Source organism: Lampris incognitus, chromosome 8, assembly GCF_029633865.1.
Source record: "Lampris incognitus isolate fLamInc1 chromosome 8, fLamInc1.hap2, whole genome shotgun sequence".
Classification (NCBI taxonomy): Eukaryota; Metazoa; Chordata; class Actinopteri; order Lampriformes; family Lampridae; genus Lampris; species Lampris incognitus.
The window spans coordinates 19436285-19456353 of NC_079218.1; the positions used below are offsets into that span (position 1 = coordinate 19436285).

At 43.2% G+C, this 20069-nt stretch overlaps 1 protein-coding gene across 1 annotated transcript in view; it reads right to left on the reverse strand.

The window, feature by feature from the left end:
- LOC130116308 (protein phosphatase 3 catalytic subunit alpha-like) overlaps positions 1-20069 on the reverse strand; it is a 44276-nt gene that overhangs the window by 17476 nt on the left and 6731 nt on the right. The window contains exons 2-6 of the mRNA XM_056284228.1: positions 12988-13219; positions 6754-6878; positions 4162-4273; positions 3459-3604; positions 3143-3282 (exon numbers count right to left, since the gene is read on the reverse strand). Of these exons, the coding sequence (XP_056140203.1) occupies positions 3143-3282; positions 3459-3604; positions 4162-4273; positions 6754-6878; positions 12988-13219 (755 nt within the window). The remainder of the gene's footprint in view (positions 1-3142; positions 3283-3458; positions 3605-4161; positions 4274-6753; positions 6879-12987; positions 13220-20069) is intronic.

The window sequence follows — 20069 nt, forward strand, 5'->3', positions numbered from 1 at the left end:
GTCACCAGATATTTCTCTCGGATGCCTTTACACTGATCTTTCCTATTACAGTAATCTTTCCTATTATTCATCTCTTTTTGTTATCTGTTTAAAACCAATCACATAGCCTTCCTCTTTTTCCCCCTCAACTTGGTTGAAATAGAAGAAAATCACCCCTATCAGTTCCTGATCCTTTTTGGAAAGCTGTAAGAGTGTCAAAGGCCCTTTTATCAACGAAAATTAAAGCTTATAGCTGGGATTTTTTTCAGCATTAATAAATGGATATATATCCATCTGGACCGTTACACAATACTACCTGGCATTTTTACCATGGTTGGAGACATTCTCTATACACTGCTGCTTATATTTTTGACTAGGTAGGATGAGCACTAGCCTGGGAACAAGACAAATTCGCACATGCTAATGCCATATTCATTCATTCATCATCAGCCGCTTCTCCGGGGTCGGGTCACGGTGGCAGCAAGCTAAGTAGGGCACTCCAGATGTCCCTCTCCCCAGCAACGCCCTCCAGATCCTCCTGGGGGATTCCAAGGCATTCCCAGGCCAGATTGGACATGTAGTCCCTCCAGTGAGTTCTGGGCCTACCCCGGGGTCTCCTCCCAGTTGGCCGTGCCCAGTAAACCTCCAAAGGAAGGCATTCTAATCAGATGCCCGAATCATCTCAACTGGCTCCTTTCGATGCAAAGGAGCAGCGGCTCTATTCCAAGCTCCCTCCGGATGTCCGAGCTCCTCACCCTATCTCTAAGGCTGAGCCCAGACACCATATGGAGGAAACTCATTTCAGCCGCTTGTATCCATGATCTCATCCTTTCAGTCACTACCCAAAGCTCATCACCATAGGTGAGGGTTGGAACGAAGATTGACTGATCACCCCATGGACCCACCACATATGGGGATGAGTATTGGGGTAAGGTGCAATGCAGGCCGGGCTAACGCCATATGTTGATGCTAATAATAACATTAATGCTAACAATGCTATATGCCAGAGCAGATGTAAAACATGAGTTCGCAGATTCGTCCGGTTCCCAGGCTACATGAACACTGGTGCAGCAGCAAACACATTTCTACTCAAACAGGAAAAAGGATTGAAATGTGATGACGATGCAGTGATGCTTCTGTTGGACAGGTCTTCAGCTAATTCTACAATCAGTACATCAATATTCCCTTACAGATTGATGTAGTTTGTAATGCGTTAGATTTCCTGTGTTAGCTTTGGTCCGAGGATGCCGTTTCTACAAGGGTGGGAACTGTTTACTGCTGAGCTGACGGCACACAAGCGACAATGGCCACTACATCTTGTATGTAGCTCTCTTTACCAGAGGGAGGGACAGATCAGGGAAATCACAGATCTCTGCTTTAATACGAAGGAACATCTTACACCAACGTTTTGGTCAGTTCCATGTTAGTTGACCCGAGACAACCTATCAGAGGGCACTCTCCAAGTGCCCCGTACAAAAGCCTTGCAATCTTGCTTGGATTTTGAAAAGCTCCAAAACAGAACGACAGCTGAGCGCTCATGAGTGTAAATGGTAATCCAAGCAGCGCTTATTTTGGACACAATGTCCAGGATGTCACTTCTCTGGAGTGGAAACCGAAATCTTCCTTTGTTTGCTGTTAACCAGACACATGGTCACTAAATCCCCAGACTGTCTCTAAAGTAACCTCATTCCACTGGCAACATTATAAGCCAAAAGCTGCTTAGCTTTTTTGTGATTTGAACAGAACTGCAGCTTTTGCAAACAAAGGCCTGAACCATCCTGGGCGTTCGGCAAGAAAACCACAGTGGGCTGCCATTTGATCTCCACATCTCATCATCGCTGCCTACCTCCCCTGTGGTGGAAGTCTCAAAATAACAGTTAAGTGTTCACCGATCTTCTTCTTCTTTCGGCTTGTTCCCTGTTTCTCAGGGGTCGCCACACTGGATTTATAGTCTGCATCGGTACCCTGTGAGAGCACAGCACCAACGATGGCCGTTGTTAACCCAGGCCTTGACCAATCCGGTATGGTCTTGTCAAGCCGCATACAGATTTGGAAAAATGTCATGTCGGATGCCCTTCCTGACCCCACCACTAACCCTATGGATGGGGGCACAGGTAAAGCGCTGGATGCCACCCCAGTATTTATGGACTTGCGCCCATGCCTGTCACTATAGTTAAGTGTTCACTGATACTTTACTTAAAATGCTCTGGCAAAATAGCGAGCAGTTGTTTGTCTGCTACTCTTAAGAATGTATGTTCAGCTGAAATGTAGAAACTTAAAAGTCAAACAATAAACATATTCTCAGTCTGTTGAAGCATTATGTTTTATATTTTGTCCATCCCCCTGATCTCAGAACGGACACAATCAGCCACAACTCTATAATTTGTCATTTATAGTGAATTATAGGAATGAGGGTGGCTATCTGACCAAGTTTCACAATAAAAGATGTCGATAACGTTAAATTAATCCACAATATATCAGTAAGCAAACATGTCTGATTTTGTCGGAGCAGGCACAAAATATTTCATCTCCCATTTTTAGTCTTAATTGATATGAAGAATCCAACACAAGATGAATCAGATATCGATGATTTTTGCTGACTGATTACTGATAGAATAGAATATTCTTTATTAGTCATTTTGTACATACATACAAATGAAATTTACTCTCTGCATTTAACCCATGCTAGCTGTGTAGCTAGGAGCAATAGGCAGCTGCCGTGCAGCACCCAGGAACCAACTCCAGTTATTTCTTCCTACTGCTTTGGTCAGGGGCACAGACAGGAGTATTAACCCTAACATGCATGTCTTTATTGATGGTGGGAGGAAACCGGAGTGCCTGGAGGAAACCCATGCAAACACGGGGAGAACATGCAAACTCCACACAGAAAGGACCTGGGATGGCCTGAGGTTTGAACCCAGGACCTTCTTGCTGTGAGGCAACAGCGCTAACCACTGGGCCACCATGCCGCCCATAATTCAGAAATAGTTATGAGTAGTTATGCAAGCAGCTCCGTTATAACGTCTATCAGCAAATTGGGACTGAGCAGACATGCAGCGCTGTGTGGAAGTCACCGAGTTTGTACAAGATAAAGGGATACTAGTTAAAGAACAACATGAGCATCAGCCTTATCAGTGCAGGGATGATGTGATGGAGGGCTCACCTGTAGAAGTAAGAGCATCCTCGGACCGTGTTGTGGCTGAAGAACTCCTGGGTCCTCTCATTGCCAAAGTCTTCCAGAGGGTCAGACCACAGCAGGTCACACATAGGCCCAAAGGCTGGGGGCTCTTTGAACCGGTCCAGCTTAATATAAAGAGGCAGATGACAGATATTTTGGTAATCAACACACACACACACACACACACACACACACACACACACACACACACACACACACACACACACAGAGTGAGAGAATGGACGCTAGGGACATAAACAAACACAACAAGTTGCAAAACCTGACAAGAGTGCAGCACTACCTTCTTTATGTCATCTAAGGTGTGTATTTCCGGCGAGAGTCCACCATGGACGCACAGAAACTGTTGGTTCATGAGAGCGGCCAGGGGAAGGCAGTCAAACGCATCCATACACGAGTCATACACCTGCTCTGAGTACTTTATTTTACCTGTGCATGGCAGACAGGGAGACAGGTTTGGAGGATAGTCTGACAAGTCCCCATTTTGTCATTACATTTTCACACAATAGATACCGTATTGATACCAACCAAAAGAGAACTTAGACCCAAAATTAACAAACAGTACACTGTAAAGTGTTAAATAAACCATGTTTTCTGGATATGTGCAACATATCTTTCATACGCACACAAACAAGTGCAAATGTCTTTGTTGCTGTTACTTTTTTATACGATACACAAAGACATCTGGCCTCGTGTGTGTGTGTGTGTGTGAGTGAGTGAGTGAGTGAGTGAGTGAGTGAGTGAGTGAGTGAGTGAGTGAGTGAGTGAGTGAGAAAGAGAGAGTTTTATTATCTACTCCCAACCTCCCATTTTATCACAGCTGAATCTGTCCCTTCCCTGATCCTTCATCCAGAATTAACTTTGTACTTTCCAGAGACAGGTGTGCCAGTTACAATCCCCCTGTCAGAAGTGCTCCAGGCTATGCATGACGTTAGTAAGACAAGGAGAAAAGCAATACGGTAACACAAGCATTGAAGGGTACTCACATTCTTGTTTGAAGGTGAAATATTCTGTCAAATGTCTACATTCATGATTTCCTCGCAGTAGAAATAGCGTCTTTGGATAGAGGATTTTCAGCGACCAAAGATATAAAACACACTGTTGAGAGAATGAATAGAACCAAGGGTTAACAGCGAGAGAAGCTAATTGATAATGACATAATCTACAGTGTATGTTATAAAATCAGACACCGCCATGATTCATGGTTCACCATGATATAAAAATGGCACAAAATGATAAAAATTAACATTAAGTTGACCGTGATGGCACTCATTAGAATATTTCAGGAATCAGGAACATTTATTTGTCATTTTATTTCATTCACTTGCGTACATGAAATGAAACAAAATATCGTTTCCCCCAGCCCACAGCAGTGCAACACAAAGAAAAAACTACAAGAACACATATATCCAAACTACCCACAAAAAAATCTACAAAACTGCAAAAAACATACATCCAACATATCCACAAAAAAAGAATTCACTGTCCAAGAGAGCGAATGCCAGCCAGGATAACTGTCGGAACTTCCGGTCTGCATGGGCTAGCAGTTAGCTTAGCCTGCCCCATTTCCGTGTCCTGTCAGACTGCCCTCAGTGTATCCTCTTCGGGTGCAGCTCCGGGCAGGGCCGTGGTCCCTGGGCCCACAGGATGCAGCAGACCAAGCTCTCCCAGCCAATCCAGCACCGGCTCTCCCAGCCAACAAAATTAAGACACAAACTTAGACACAGACATGGACAAAGACACTGCATGGATGGTACTGGGTGAAGCTGCTACCAACATTAAGTTCGCACCACCATCTTCCCACATGGGTATTGGGTGAGGCTGCTGCAAACGTGACTTTGCGCTGCCATCTAATTTCATCTCATCATCAGCTGCTTCTCCGGGGTCGGATCACAGTGGCAGCAAGCTAAGTAGGGCACTCCAGATGTCCCTCTCCCCAACAACGCCCTCCAGATCCTCCTGGGGGATCCAAAGATGTTCCCAGGCCAGATTGGGCATGTAGTCCCTCCAGCAAGTTCTGGGTCTACCCCAGGGTCTTCTCCCAGTTGGACATGCCTGGAAAACCTCTAAAGGAAGGCGCCCGGGAGGAATTCTAATCAGATACCTGAACCACCTCAACTGGCTCCTTTCAACACGAAGGAGCAGCCGCTCTACTCCAAGCTCCCTATGGATGTCCGAGCTCCTCACCCTATCTCTAAGGCTGAGTCCAGACAACCTACAGAGGAAAGACACTTCAGCCACTTGTATCCGCAATCTCACCCTTTCGGTCACTACCCAAAGCTCATGACCATAGGTGAGGGTTGGAACGAAGACTGACTGGTAAATACCAGTCAATCTTCGTTCCAACCCCCACCTATGGTCTTTTAAATGAGAGCTTTGCCTTCCAGCTCAGCTCCCTCTTCACCACAACGGTCTGGTACAATGTCCGCATTACTGCTGATGCTGCACCAATCCACCTGTCAATCTCCCACTCCATCCTACCCTCACTCGTGAACAAGACCCCGAGATACTTGAACTCCTTCACTGGAGGCAACAACTCATCCCCAACCCAGAGGGAGCAATCCACTATTTTCCGGTGGAGAATCATGGCCTCAGACTTGGAGGTGCTGACTCTCATCCCAGCCATTTCACACTCAGCTGCAAACTGCCCAAATGCATGCTGGAGGTCACGTTCTGATGAAGCCAACAAAACCACATCATTTACGAAGAGCAGAGATGCAATTCTGAGGCTCCCAAAATGGACACACTCCTCAACTTGGCTGTGCCTTGAGATCCTGTCCATGAATATCACAAAAAGAATCGGAGACAAGGGACAACCTTGGCTGAGTCCGACACTCACCAAAAATGTGTTTGACTTTGTGCCGAGAATGCGGACACAGCTCTCACTTTGGTTATACAAGGACCGGATGGCTTGTAGCAACTGCCCCGGTACCCCATACTCCCACAGTACCCTCCACAGAGTGCCGTGGGGTACACAGTTGTAACTCTTCTCCAAGTCCACAAAACACATGTAGACTGGCTGGTCAAACTCCCATGCCTCCCTCAGCCCTTCCGCAAGGGTACAGAGCTGGTCCATTGTCAGTTGCAGGAGAAACAACCATTGGCGAGTGATCTGGTGCGATCTCTGATTCGCTCTCTGGTGAGATCTGAGATTGTCTGATAATAATCGGTACCACGAAACTGTTTGTCTCCAGGTCAACAGGAGTGCATTTCTCAATGCAAATTCACAGTGCACAATTTTAGTGCACGAGTATTTGTTCTTTTGTTAATTCCTCCCACTGTCCAGCTTTCCTTCCTTCCTCGTGTTGCTTTCTGTGCACAGAACTGCATAGTGTTTTGCTATTTTTTTTTATTGCCTTTTGTTTCCACTCCACTAAATATTTTGGCCAGCGGTCGCCACTGGTGCTGATAAAACAGCACTAGTGATTCATTTGGAATGGATCTGTCAGAATTGGAGAGGTGATACACAATTGCTATTACCACATATCGCCATAGAAGTCAGTTAAGGTATACAAACATGGTGATCTTCAGGTTTGGAGCATTAATGAACAGCTAATCCAGGATTCTGAGGGTCTTACCTCAATGCTGAAGTAGCCACGGTCCACGTAATCCCCAAGGAACAGGTACCGTGTTGTGGCTGGTGACCCCCCCACTTCAAACAGCTTCATAAGGTCAAAGAATTGCCCGTGGATGTCCCCGCACACTGAAAAACAACAACCAGATGGGCGGCATCATGACTATGCTTCAGTGTTATAGTTCTATAGCGTTAACGTTACACAACGTCCAAATTGCATAATTCCGTCAATGAGTATTTTGAACTGCATCTTTTCGTGGGTGTGAGTTTGAGCACATGTGCATGCATGCATGCACAGGAACCCTGCACAGTCACCTCTCTGTAAGCATGGTGCAGTAAGAAGAACACAAAGTACAAAGTACTGCACATGTATGTTAGGTACAGTATGGGAATACATATGCATGAGCATGTGTGCATGCATATGTATGACAGAAGTGTTTGTGTCTTTTAAGGGAAAACAGACAGTCATTTCATGTCATTTACTGAGACATTGTAGAGAGGGTTCTGGCAAGATATGCCAGCATGAGCACATGTTGTTCCAGAGTGACAGATAGACATAGACAGACAGACAGACAGACAGACAGACAGACAGACAGACAGATAGACAGATAGATAGATAGATAGATAGATAGATAGATAGATAGATAGATAGATAGATAGATAGATAGATACATAGATAGATACATAGATAGATAGATATATGGATGGATAGATGGATAGATAGACAGTGAGACAGAGAGAAGGTGGGGGAGTGAGTGAGAAGTTGCAAACTCTTGTTTCTATGGTGATATGATTTTTTTTAAAAAGAAAAAGATATAATTTTTCTTGTCCTTATGTAGTGTTGGCATGGAGATATTGCCTGTAAGTCCTCCATCTCCAATACTGTTAAGTAGTGGAGGTTATCAGGTGTGGCAGAGACTCACTGGCCTCAACAACCACCCCTATGGGAGGCTGAATGGGACTCTGAGAACCCCAGAGGGTCCATTCCTTTTCAAGGTGAACATGGTAACTCCTGAGTGCAAACTTGCATCTCATTTCCTCACTGCCTTCAATTTTTCATTATCAGCTTTCTCTGTCTCGTTCTGTCCAACTCATCTTCCATCTCCTCTCTTCTCCGTCTACCCTATCAGCTCCACTGTGGCCTTCGCCCACTCAAAGCTTAGAGCAATGTGAGTGGGAGACTCTGCTTGTGTGACTAAAGCAATCAACTACACACACAGACATACACACACACATACATGCACATGCACACACATGCTTGCAAACACACACGCACACAAACACACACATGCTCACATCAAGTAAAGATATATAAGTGCATTAAATGTCTCATTATATAGGAATAAACATGCACATACAGTGCACATACACAATCTCTCACGCGTGCGCGCGCACACACACACACACACACACACACACACACACACACACACACACACACACACACACATCTGTAGACAAATTTCCATATAGTTCTAGCTCTGGAAAAGAGAATAAACACTGTACTCACAAATGTCCATATTCATGTGTAATACATAGAGCCTCAATTTTCCCAACTCCAGACATGAAGAGGAGCCTGGAAAATTCCTTCAGGTCAATGGGCACTTAATCCATTTGCCGGCTCTCTTCTCTTAAAACATTCAATTCAATTCATCAGCCCATTTGTCAACTATTCAACGCCAGTTTAACATACCAGCATTACATGTCCATAAAGTAATAAATCATCATTGGGATCCTTTGCAGCTGAATTGCTAGCGCCTCCCCACAAAGGCGTACTTTAGCACAGAGGAAAACATACACTTATACCCTCACTGGTTAAGAACTTCTGCCATCCCTCGAGAATTATGAAATACTGCTTCTTTATAAGGACAATCTTTCAGTACGCGCTATTGCACAAAGTCTTGGCATTCAAAGTTGCCATCAGGTCAAACATAGCAGCAGTCTTTAGAGGTTCCCCACAACCTTACGAAACACTGGAGATGTGCGACCGTGAAGATAGGTGTCAAGTGAAAGCTGTCAAAAGTGTCAAATGGCCAAGCATGATTTAACCTTTTCCGGGCTGTGACAGCAATTTCCAAGGAAAAACGTACAAATTTTTGCAGCGCTATTCAACCCCACCCCCCCCCACCCCCGCCCCCCACACACACACAAGTATTTGCATGGAACAAACGCATGCACATGCACATGTGATTGCCTGTGCATACACTATGAATGCAGACAAACACATTTACATAAACACGCATAAACACAGATAACACACACACACACACACACACACACACACACACACACACACACACACACACACACACACACACAGTTTACAAGTATTTCAGCCACACCACAGATGCAGCTCATTTGCACCATCTACATACTACTGTTGCTCCTGCTGATGCCGTGTTGTCTCCATGGTGTGGATGAGTCAGGATTACTGGGGGTGTGTGGAACATAATCACGTTGGACCAGAAAGAGGTCAGTTAAGAGCCAGGAGACAGAGCCGGGAAGGTTTCTTTTTAAACTCAAAGCTCTTCAGTCTCAAGTCAGAGTGAAAAATACCTTCCCTTTAATGAAATAATGCTTTGGTAAAACCTTCTCGACAGGAGATATAAAGACAGATAGAGTGCTTATGAAGTACGCTCGGTCTTGTTCTTTTTTTTACATGATGTAATAATAAGACCTCAAAGACAGCTCCTTGTAGTGAGAAATACCACACACATACAGTCCTACTTTGCTATCTTTACTTCTCATCTTCCTTTGGATTCCAGTCAGGTTCTTTATTTATTTTGGTACAAGACTGTAGTAAATAACTGCACATTATCACTCCGTGTTTCTCTGTCTTTCTATTTGACAGTGAGAATCTCTTCCAAAAATACTAATTTTCGCAGTAGAAATACCACAATATGATACAGAATATGGGGGAAAGGCTGTTGATTTACTGCAGGCCATCCTGAGCCACCACTTACCTAAATTTGAAGTTTCAGTTCCTTTGAGCTGGGACAGGGAGCTTGCTGATTAGCATACTACAGTAGTTAAACAGCTCATCATCACCAGGAACAACAGAGCCAATGTCACTTATTTTTACCATTTCTTCTGTGCAACACATCTGAGCCACTTCAAGAAAAGCTAGTTAGATGTGGCAAAATTATTTGCATATTTATATTAGGGTAACCAAATACTCAATTTGAAATATGTTCATCCAAAAAGATATCCAGCCACATGGGTGTCCGGGTAGCATAGCGGCCTATTCCATTGGCTACCAACACGGGGATGGTCAGTTCAAATCCCCATGTTACCTCCGGCTTGGTTGGGCATCCCTACAGACATTATTGGCTGTGTCTGTGGGTGGGAAGCCAGATGTGGGTATGTGTTCTGGTTGCTGCACTAGCGCCTCCTCTAGTCAGCCAGGGTGCCTGTTCAGGGGGGAGGGGGAACTGGGGGGAATAATGTGATCCTCCCACGCGCTATGTCCCCCTTGTGAAATTCCTCACTGTCAGGTGAAAAGAAGCGGCTGGTGACTCCACATGTATCGGAGGAGACATGTGGTAGTCTGCAGCATTCCTCGGCTCGGCAGAGGGGGTGGAACAGTGACCGGGACGGCTCAGAAGAGTCGGGTAATCGGCCAGGTACAATTGGAAGAAAAAGGGGGAGGGGGACCAAAACAATATCCAGCCACATGAGTGTACACCAAGCATTTTGTTATCATCCCATTTACCGACAAAGTTAAAAGGGTCTCAGTTAGGGCTGAAAAAAAAAGCCAAAAGTATACCTACACCTGATTAGCCAGTTCTACACCATAGTCATGTGGATGTTATGTCAAGTCAAGTCAAATTTATTTGTACTATCGCCCAATTTCAAAATTGCCGTCTTTCAAAAATTCTGGACTCGTTAGTGAACAAACAGCTGAAATCATTCCTCTCAGAACTTTCCATCCTAAGTTCACGTCAATTTGGTTTTAGAGCTAATCACAGCACTACTTCAGCTGTCACACTAGTATTAAATGATTTGATAACCAGTTTAGACAGCAGGAAACATCGTGCCGCTATATTCACACAGATTTAGCGAAAGCATTTGATACAGTCGATCATTCTTCACCAATGCTTATTACCGGCTTTGATGGGGATGCTTGCAGGTGGTTTCAGAATTACTTGTGTGGGAGACATCAGTGTGTGAGGATGGGGGGAGCCCAGTCTGGATTCCTGCAGATTACAGTGGGCAGGCTGCAGGGATCCATTCTGGGTCCTGTCCTGTTCACCATTTATATCACTGAAATTGTCCTTTCCCTGCATGTTTGCCAAAATGATCTTTACACGGACAATACGATTTTGTAGCGTAGTGCTGATTCTGTTCAATTAGCCATCAAGAAACTCCAACTCTCCTTTCAAGCACTGCAACATTCTCTTATTAATCTTAAATTTACACTTAATGGAAATAAAATGAATTTCATGGTTTTCTCGAGACCCAACAAAATAGAGTATTGTAATCTGCATATCTCTATTATCAACAGTTCAAATACTGAAAGGGTTATAGAATACAAGTATCTTGGCATCTAGCTGTACAACAAATTTACATTTAAATACCACATCAGGAACCTTGTTGACAATTTACGACAAAAGATTTGCATTTTATACAGAAATAAAACCAGCCTTCCTTTGACTTGTATGAAGAGGATTGTTGAATCGACTTTCCTTTCAGTTCTGCAGTATAGGGGTGTAATTTACAGACCCGCTGCTGCCTCCACACTTAGGCCCTTAGATTCTGTTTAGCACTCAGCCCCAAGGTTTATTACTGATGATAGCTAAAATACTCACCACTGTATCCTCTATAATAAGGTTGTTTGGTCTTCTCTGACTGAGAGAGGCAATAATCATTGGTATCTTTACATCTATAAAGCCCTGGTCAGAAAATTACCATCATATATCACATCTATGTTGCATCGGAACCCTGGTCCACTTTTAACTCGTTCCAGTGTCTGGATGGTTCTTTAGGTACCTCGTGCCACGACTGATCTTGGAAAGACTGGTGTTACTGGTATTAAGACTACTATTAGTGCCAGGACTCATGGAATCTTTTGCAATGCGACTTAAAACTGACTACACTTATACCTCTTGGATGCTTCAGGAATGTACTTAATAACTGTCCATTACCTGTCTGTAACTGTTTTAACTGATTTTGTTGTTGATTTGTATGGTTGCATGTCCCGTGGTAACTATTTTAACTGATTTTGTCTGTTGATCTTGTTTTTATTTTCCACAGTGTAATCTCGGCATCATTGTAAATGAGGGTCACCCCCCCCCCCATGATCTCTCCGAGAATCTTAAATAAAGGTTGAATTGAATTGGATTTTTACACCCTTAATTCAAAATTTTACAACCACAATTACATTCTGTGCAAAGCACCACACCCCCTATCCTTAGACCTTTGATTAAGATGAGAAAATAAACTCTACAGAAAAAAATCTTGTCAAGAAAAAATGGGAGAAATTTTAGGAAGAGCAACAGAGGAGGGATCCCTCATCCAAGACAGATAAACTTGCCATCAGTGCCGAATGGACGGAATAGAAAAGCAGCAGCAGATTTACAATAACTACTCAATGGGGCACTAAATGATTGTATATGTTATAGTGAAATAATGCAGAATATATACAATCAATGCATAAGTTATAGCAAAATAAGCAAAACGCAATGATTATATGAGTTATAAGGAAACAGTGCTATACTAAAGAGTCAAGCGCCCCCCCCCCCCCCATTATGCTAACTAAGGATGTGCAGCAATGTGGTTTAAGGGTTAGAGAGAGCATCCTTCAACTGGGTGACCCATGCTCAAGCCCAATGCATTTTCATCCCATGCCATCATATACTGACTCTATACCAAAGCGTTGATTTATGATGCTCAAGGTACCCTTCGGCATCTGTGTAGAGGCGTGGGAGGGCAATCCATTGACTCAGATGTAAAAATTCGAGCCTGCTATATGATTATTAATGGTATACAGATTCCGTAGCCGTTGTGTTTAGGGTCAAGGTTATGTAGTAGTTAAGTTCTGGGTTGAGGTTAAGTAGTGTTTAACCCAGCATGTCTCATACAGACACCACAGGGAACCTTGCATGTCATGTATCAACGCTTTGGCAAAAGCATCAGTAATATGATGCCGTGGGCTGGGAATGGGGTCTCAAGCCCTATGGACCCTGTTAAGAGGAACTGTCTTGATAAAGTTTTCAGACCCTGAACAAAACACCGGTACCTGTGACTGGCGCCTCTATGTCCAGCATAGTTTTCTCTTGGCGCAGGATAGCCGCGCCTTCATTGATGATACGCAGTGCGACTGCCTCCTCCACGCGTCCCTCCTTGGTAAGGTGGGCCTTGAGCAGGTCCACGCGAGGCTTCCCTTCACTGTCGATGACCTCCTTCATCGTCAGACGGTGACTTAGAGGGAAGGGGACAGCTGAGGAAAGAGCATAGACAAACAGCAAGCACTTTTAGGAGGAGGACACACGGGAGTATGGATAATGGATATACGTTTTGATATTCTGACTTCAAGACAAGGTGGGCTAATACCGACACAACACTGAGAGAATGGCACACAATGTCAAACAGCATGGTTTGATTTAATATTTAAATGTACACGCAATCGCATGAGCATACACTCATGTAGTAGTATCACGATAGTATTACACAGTATTTGTCAAATTTGCAAAGCGTACGGGGAAAAAAACAGGGCCAAAGGAAATGAAACGCATAACGGGAGAAGAGTCTCAAAGCGGGGGCTTAAACTCAATGTGATCAACATGCTCTTAAATAATGGATGCTAGACTAGAGGGGGAAGAGACAGAAATCTCAAGTTCCTGCTCCTTGGATAATAAGGCTAGCCTCAGCAAGGGATTTTTAATGGGGTGAAATCATTCACAGTGTGTATATGTGTGTTGTGTGTTATGTGTATCTGTATGTGTGTGATGTGTATCTGTGTGTGTGTGTGAGAGAGAGAGAGAGAGAGAGAGAGAGAGAGAGAGAGAGAGAGAGAGAGAGAGAGAGAGAGAGAGAGGAGAGAGAGAAGGGTGAATTTTTTGCTCACAATACTCGGAGCTTGACTTTAAAGTAAAGGCTATAAATACTTGCACGCCACTCTTCCATCTCTCTCTTCATCTTTTTCATGTCAAACTCGTTATTTGTTGATGCGTAAATTTGGGTCACGTTTAACTACAAGATCTTTGTTCAATGTAAAGTCCCTGAATGCACAAAGCAGTGAGTGACTAAGTGACAGCAAGAAAACCTGCATGCAAGCCTTGCAGCAAAAGGCAACTTGAGAAGACATTTTCGCAGTATAATTATTAAGAGTTGAAACCATAGGAATGCAATGTTTTCAGCAATCAGTAACTCATACAATTGTATGTATGCATTAGCCATAAAGGTTACTACGTGAAAAGAGATGTTTCTTCCTAGATTATTGCATTTACTGCAATACAGATTTCTTTCTTTAAGGTATAAATCCTGTATACTTGTGACTCTGTCCAAACTCCTGACCCGCCTTTCATTTTGTATATCTGTGTATGGATGAATCTGCATTTGTGTTATTTCTCTTGATCCACCTTAGTGTTTAACAGTTTTTCTTGATTAAATCTGTGCATACTGTGTGCTCTGGTTAAACAGACAACTCCATCACTGTTGATTCAGATATTTTTTTTCTGATCTGAAATTCACTGCCTGGGCCTGGACCATTTACTGTAGTATCCAAGTAATTACAGTATGTGCCAGGGTTATTTCGTTGACATCAGTTTTGGTTACACAAACTGATAAAAAGTTATGTGCATGGTAACGTTTGTTTCCAGAATCCCAGCTGGTACTTTGAATGAAAAAAAAAACAAATGTTTTTATCTCTCTGTACCCTCATCAGAAAGACGCTCAAGACTTAATTTTTTGTCTACTTTTGTACGTCAGAGAGTTGCTTGGATATTGTTTCCGTAAACAGAATTTGGCAAACGGGTAAACGGATTCATTCAGGAGGATAGCTCAGCGATAGAAAGAAGCCTCTGGAGCCCCATTGAGTTTGACACCACAAGACCCCCAGTCAGCCAAGCCATGTAATGGATGCACCTGCAGGACTAATGTAACAACTACTGTCCTGCCTTCTACACCATTTTTACTATTACTTGAATATGTATTGAACATAACCAGACTTAAAACTAAAACCTCATCAATGTTAACATCTCCATATCTCTTTTTGAGTTTTTTTTTTTTTTACAAATTAGTTAGCCACTCTACTCAGCTACTCTGGAGACTTTCAGTATGGAAGTAGGCACAGCCCAGATCCACAGAACCCAGATTCAGTAATGAGATACTTTTACACACACAAATGAGATACTTTTACACACACGCACACACGCACGCGCGCACAGTTTTATAAAAATCGATGTTTTGGACCACCGTTCTAATTGCATACTTTTGTAATAAGATCATTGCAGCATGTGCAACAATGAATAATGTAAAATTTAAGCAAATGAGTAGGGCGACGGCAGTGGTGCTGGTGGAGAGTGGGTTAGTGTGTGTTTGTGTGTGTCTTTAACGATGTGTGTGTGTGTGTGTGTGTGTGTGTGGAGGGTGACAGCACATTTCCACAAGGCACCCAAGCAGAATTGAACTACGGTGTACGTTGCCGGGCAACAGCAGCTGCAGCTGACTGTTGGAGTACAGCCAGTGCCAGCATGGAATGCTGCAATTTGCATGGGCGGCTAACATAGATGCACACATACAGTAACCACGCACCTACTTTGTTGCTCAATTTATGAAGCATAAATATTGAATACTGCTGTCCCCCTCGGTCTTTCCCCCCTTGCACTGGTGAGAAGCACTCCAGTTCCACATCAGAGCAACAGCCCGGTCGAACGGACAAAATATTTGTGTACAATTTTATTTGCAGTTTCCAAAAGAAGTTGACCGCCAACATTCACAGATAAACTTTTAACCCTCATTTACACTCAGTGCAGATCATTGTGCTTAATGCCTGATGACCCAGATAATTAGTCTGAATTTAACCAAACCAAACACATAAACTTAACCATGTATATCTAATGTAATACCTAAACAAAACCATTGTTTAGGTATTAGGTAAGCAGATGATCTGACTGGACGTCCTCATCAACATCCTCATGCATGTGACAGAATTTGACAGATTTGATATGTTGATGTAGTCTTGTGGGCTCTGTGTGAAAATGTGTCATGTCACCACAGTAGCATCGTCACATCCAACCCATGAGACCAGTGCATTTGATAAGCCGACAGGTAATCTTGTGAGGCCAGAATATGCATTAAAACTTTTTTCCCTGTATCTGTGTTGATATATATATATATTCACACATGTTCCTTACTCTACAGTCTGTTCACACATGACTGTGTGGCCAAATATCACAACACCATAGTGAAATTTGCAGATGACACCACAATAATTGGACTGATAAATGACAACAATGAAGATGTCTACAGGAAGGAGGTGAGGGACTCATCAATATGGTGTCAAGATAACAACCTCTCTATAAATGTTGAAAAAACAAAGGAGCTAATTGTTGATTTTAGGAAGTCGAAAACAGTTCAGACACCAGTTTACATTAATGATGTCCCTGTTGAAATTGTGAAGAACTTCAGATATTTAGGCGTTCAGATCTCAGATTCTCTCTCCTGGTTCCTAAACATCAGTTGTGTTGTTATTATTATTAATAATAATTTTGAGTTTGATATACATTATTAATCCCCATGGGGAAATTATGCTCTGCATTTAACCCATCCTAGCTGTGTAGCTAGGAGCAGTGGGCAGCCACCGTGCAGCACCCGGTGACCAACTCCAGTTCTTCTTGCCATGCCTCAGTAAAGGGCACAGACTTAACATTAACTCTAACATGCATGTCTTTTTGATGGTGGGGGAAACCGGAGCACCTGGAGAAAACCCACCGCTGACACGGAGAGACTATGCAAACTCCACACAGAAATTACATTGGGATAACCCCCAAGGTTGGACAATCCCGGGGTTTGAACCCAGGATCTTCTTTGGTGTTGGTCCGTGGACTTCACTGCCAGCTGTTACCAGCTTCCACCTTCATGAGAGGCGGCTTAGTGAGATCGACAACTTTTATTTTCTTACTATCTCTTCTCTATATTCTGCCCTAACCTCTTCGGTTTGTTCTGAAGTAGCTATTTTCTGTGCTTAGTTCACTTATCGCTAGATTCTCTAATTTTCTTTCTCATATGACTCTTGTGTTTAGTAGGCAGCTTCTCGCTCCTAGTTTGTTACTAGCTTTGAGCTTAGCCTAGCTTAGCAGTTAGCTCATTCGCAGTCAAAGCAGCCTCATTAAAACCATGGTTTGTGGTGGCTGCTCCGTAGTTACAGATAGGTTGTCTCTACTAGAGAGACGTGTCCGTGAGTTAGAGCAGCTTCTTTCGGCTAGGATTACATTAGATATGATGGGCACTCCAGATAGCCCTAACCCCAGGCCTGACAGCAGACCTGCTATTGTTAGGACTAGCTCAGCCTCGTCGGCAGATGCGGCGGTGTTTGTCTCTGTTTACCGGCATGGGAAGGCTTGCAAGAGCAAGCCACCAGTCGTGTGGCGTGGTCTGCAGTCACCTCTCCCAACTGCAAACCGGTTTTTGCCACTCACCAGCCCTGTTGGTAGTCCTACTGGTCAGTGTGCTTCTCCCGCTCCTGTAAAGCAACGCACGCTAGTGATAGGAGACTCCATTACCCACAATGTTAGATTAGCTTCGCCAGCCTTGGTTCACTGTTTGCCCAGGGCCAGACTCTCCGAGGGCCAGAGTCATAGAGGATAATCTTGGTGCAGGCATCACGGAGGGAGAGTCAGGGAACCCAGACACACAGCACCACTACTTTAAGCATGTCGGCACCAATAATGCGAGGATGAAGCAATCAGAGATCACAAAAGCCAGCCTAGTCAGAACGCTTAAGTTTGCCAGAAAGATGTATCGGCATCGATTAATTGTCCCTGGTCCCTTACTTGTGAGGGCTAATGATGAGATGCACAGTAGGCTCACCTCAATGAACTGCTGGCTGGCTCGTTACTGTAATGAGCAGGGATTCAGCTTTGTTGATAACTGGCCTTCTTTCTGGGGCTGCCCTTACCTGCTGAAAGCCGGCGGCATTCACCCTACTGGGGACGGCGCCGTTCTTTTGTCTACCAACTACCAATATATATAGCTGTTTATGTTTAGTTTCAATCAATCAATCAGTCAATCAAGTTGCATTTTTATAGCGCTTTTACACCAGGGACTTATCATTCAGCAGTTTGCAGGTGATTAGAGAGCCTGCTAGGTTTAAATCTAGTGCAGATGTGGAGTCAAGTTGTTTAATTAATAGGATTAGTCACGGAATTTCTCAGTGTAGATAATCAGACTGATAGCTTGGTCTATAACATTGAGCCTGTCTCCATACCCTGCTGTATTGCTCCCAAGCTCTCCTAAATGTGTAAATCACAATAATCTAATAATTATTCCTACCACTGGTGGTGGTGAAATGTGCAACAAAGTACAGAATAATCTACAGAACCAAACATCTAATGTTATCAAAAATGTGACCACATATTGTCCAAAGCATTGGTTGTCAAAATTGTCAACAAGGTGTCTAATTCCAATTAATATTTCACCTATTGGTAGCGCTAAAGTTCTGCCTACTACTGAGCACTTCCACAAAATGCTTAAATTTGGTTTCATAAGTATCAGATCATTGTCTACCAAAGCCTTACTAATAAATGATCTGATTCTTGAACAGTTTCGATATGATTGGGTTATGTGAAACATGGCTGAAACCAAAATGTTTTCCTTCCCTTAAATTAAACTTCCCCACCTGACAATATTTATGCCCATGTAGCTCAGGCAAATAAACAAGGTGGGGTGTTGGCTTAATATATAAATCTACTTTCAATATGACTTCTAGACCTCAATCTAAATTCCAGTCTTTTGGGGCTCTTGTTCTATCTCTCTCAGCCATGAATAGACTCGGCTCAGTCCAAATTGTGATACTCTATCGGCCTCTGGCTCTTACTCATTTCTTGAAGAATTTGGAGAATTTGTCTCAGGCCTTGTTACTCACTCTGATGAGATTCTAATTTTTGATGATTTCAATATTCATCTGAATAATGGCTGCTGATCCTCTGAGTAAAGCCTTTCTGGCACTAGTTGATACTTTTGGGTTCACTCAGTTTGTTCAAGAGTTGGCTCATTGCAGCGGTAACACCCTTGATTTGGTGTTATCTAAAGGGATAGCTGTTTCTGATCTGAATGTCTTGCCAACCACATCTGCTGTGTCAGATCATTTTCTCATCAAATTTGAAGCATTATTGGCCTGTCCAGTTAATGTCGGCACAGATGTAATTGCCACTCATCACATTGGTCCCTCCACTGTAGCTGCATTTGGCCAGCAGCTGCCTGAAGTCTTGGCTCTTTTTACTGTGGTAACTGACTCTGTTGAAAATTTCACTAGTGACATAAATGTGGCCCTTTCTAGTCTGCTCGATTCAGTTGCACCTCTCACTGCCAGAGCTAGGTGACTAAAGAGGCCTGCGCCCTGGTTTAACAATGAGACACATGCTCTTAAACGGGCCTGCAGGAGACTGGAACGTAAATAGCGAAAATTAAAATTGGAAGTTTTTTACCTATCTTGGCATGGGTGTTTATTGAAATGCAAACGTGCTTTATCTGTTGCAAAAACAGCATATCTCTCTCACTTAATCAGTATTAAAAACATAACCCCAGATTTCTCCTTGATACTGTATTTAAACTTACTAAAAAGCAGCCATCTATTAGCTGCTCACCATTCACAGCCCATGAATTTCTAGATTTTTTTCTGCAATAAGGTTGATGAGATCTTAAATAAAATTAGTTCTTCAACTCCAGCTACTCCAGCAGACCCTGTCTTACAATTCATATCTATACAATGAGTCATTAATAGTCCCTGTTATTACAGCTTTTGAGACTATCTCTCTTTATATTTTGACTAAGTTCATATCAGCTTCTAAATCAACTGCTTGCCTACTTGACCCCTTACCAGCAACACTTTTTAAAGACCTCTGGCATTTTCTGGGACCTACAATGCTAGACATTGTTAATCTATCATTTACTACTGGCATTGTTCCCAGCAGTTTAAGACAGCTGTGGTTAAACCTCTAATTAAAACACCACACATCGATCCAGGGTCTCTTAATAATAGTTGACCAGTCTCTAATCTTCCATTCTTTTCTTAAGTACAAGAGAGAGTTGTGTATCAACAACTTTCGACCCATATATAAGAAAACCATCTATATGAACCTTTTCAATCGGCTTTCAGGC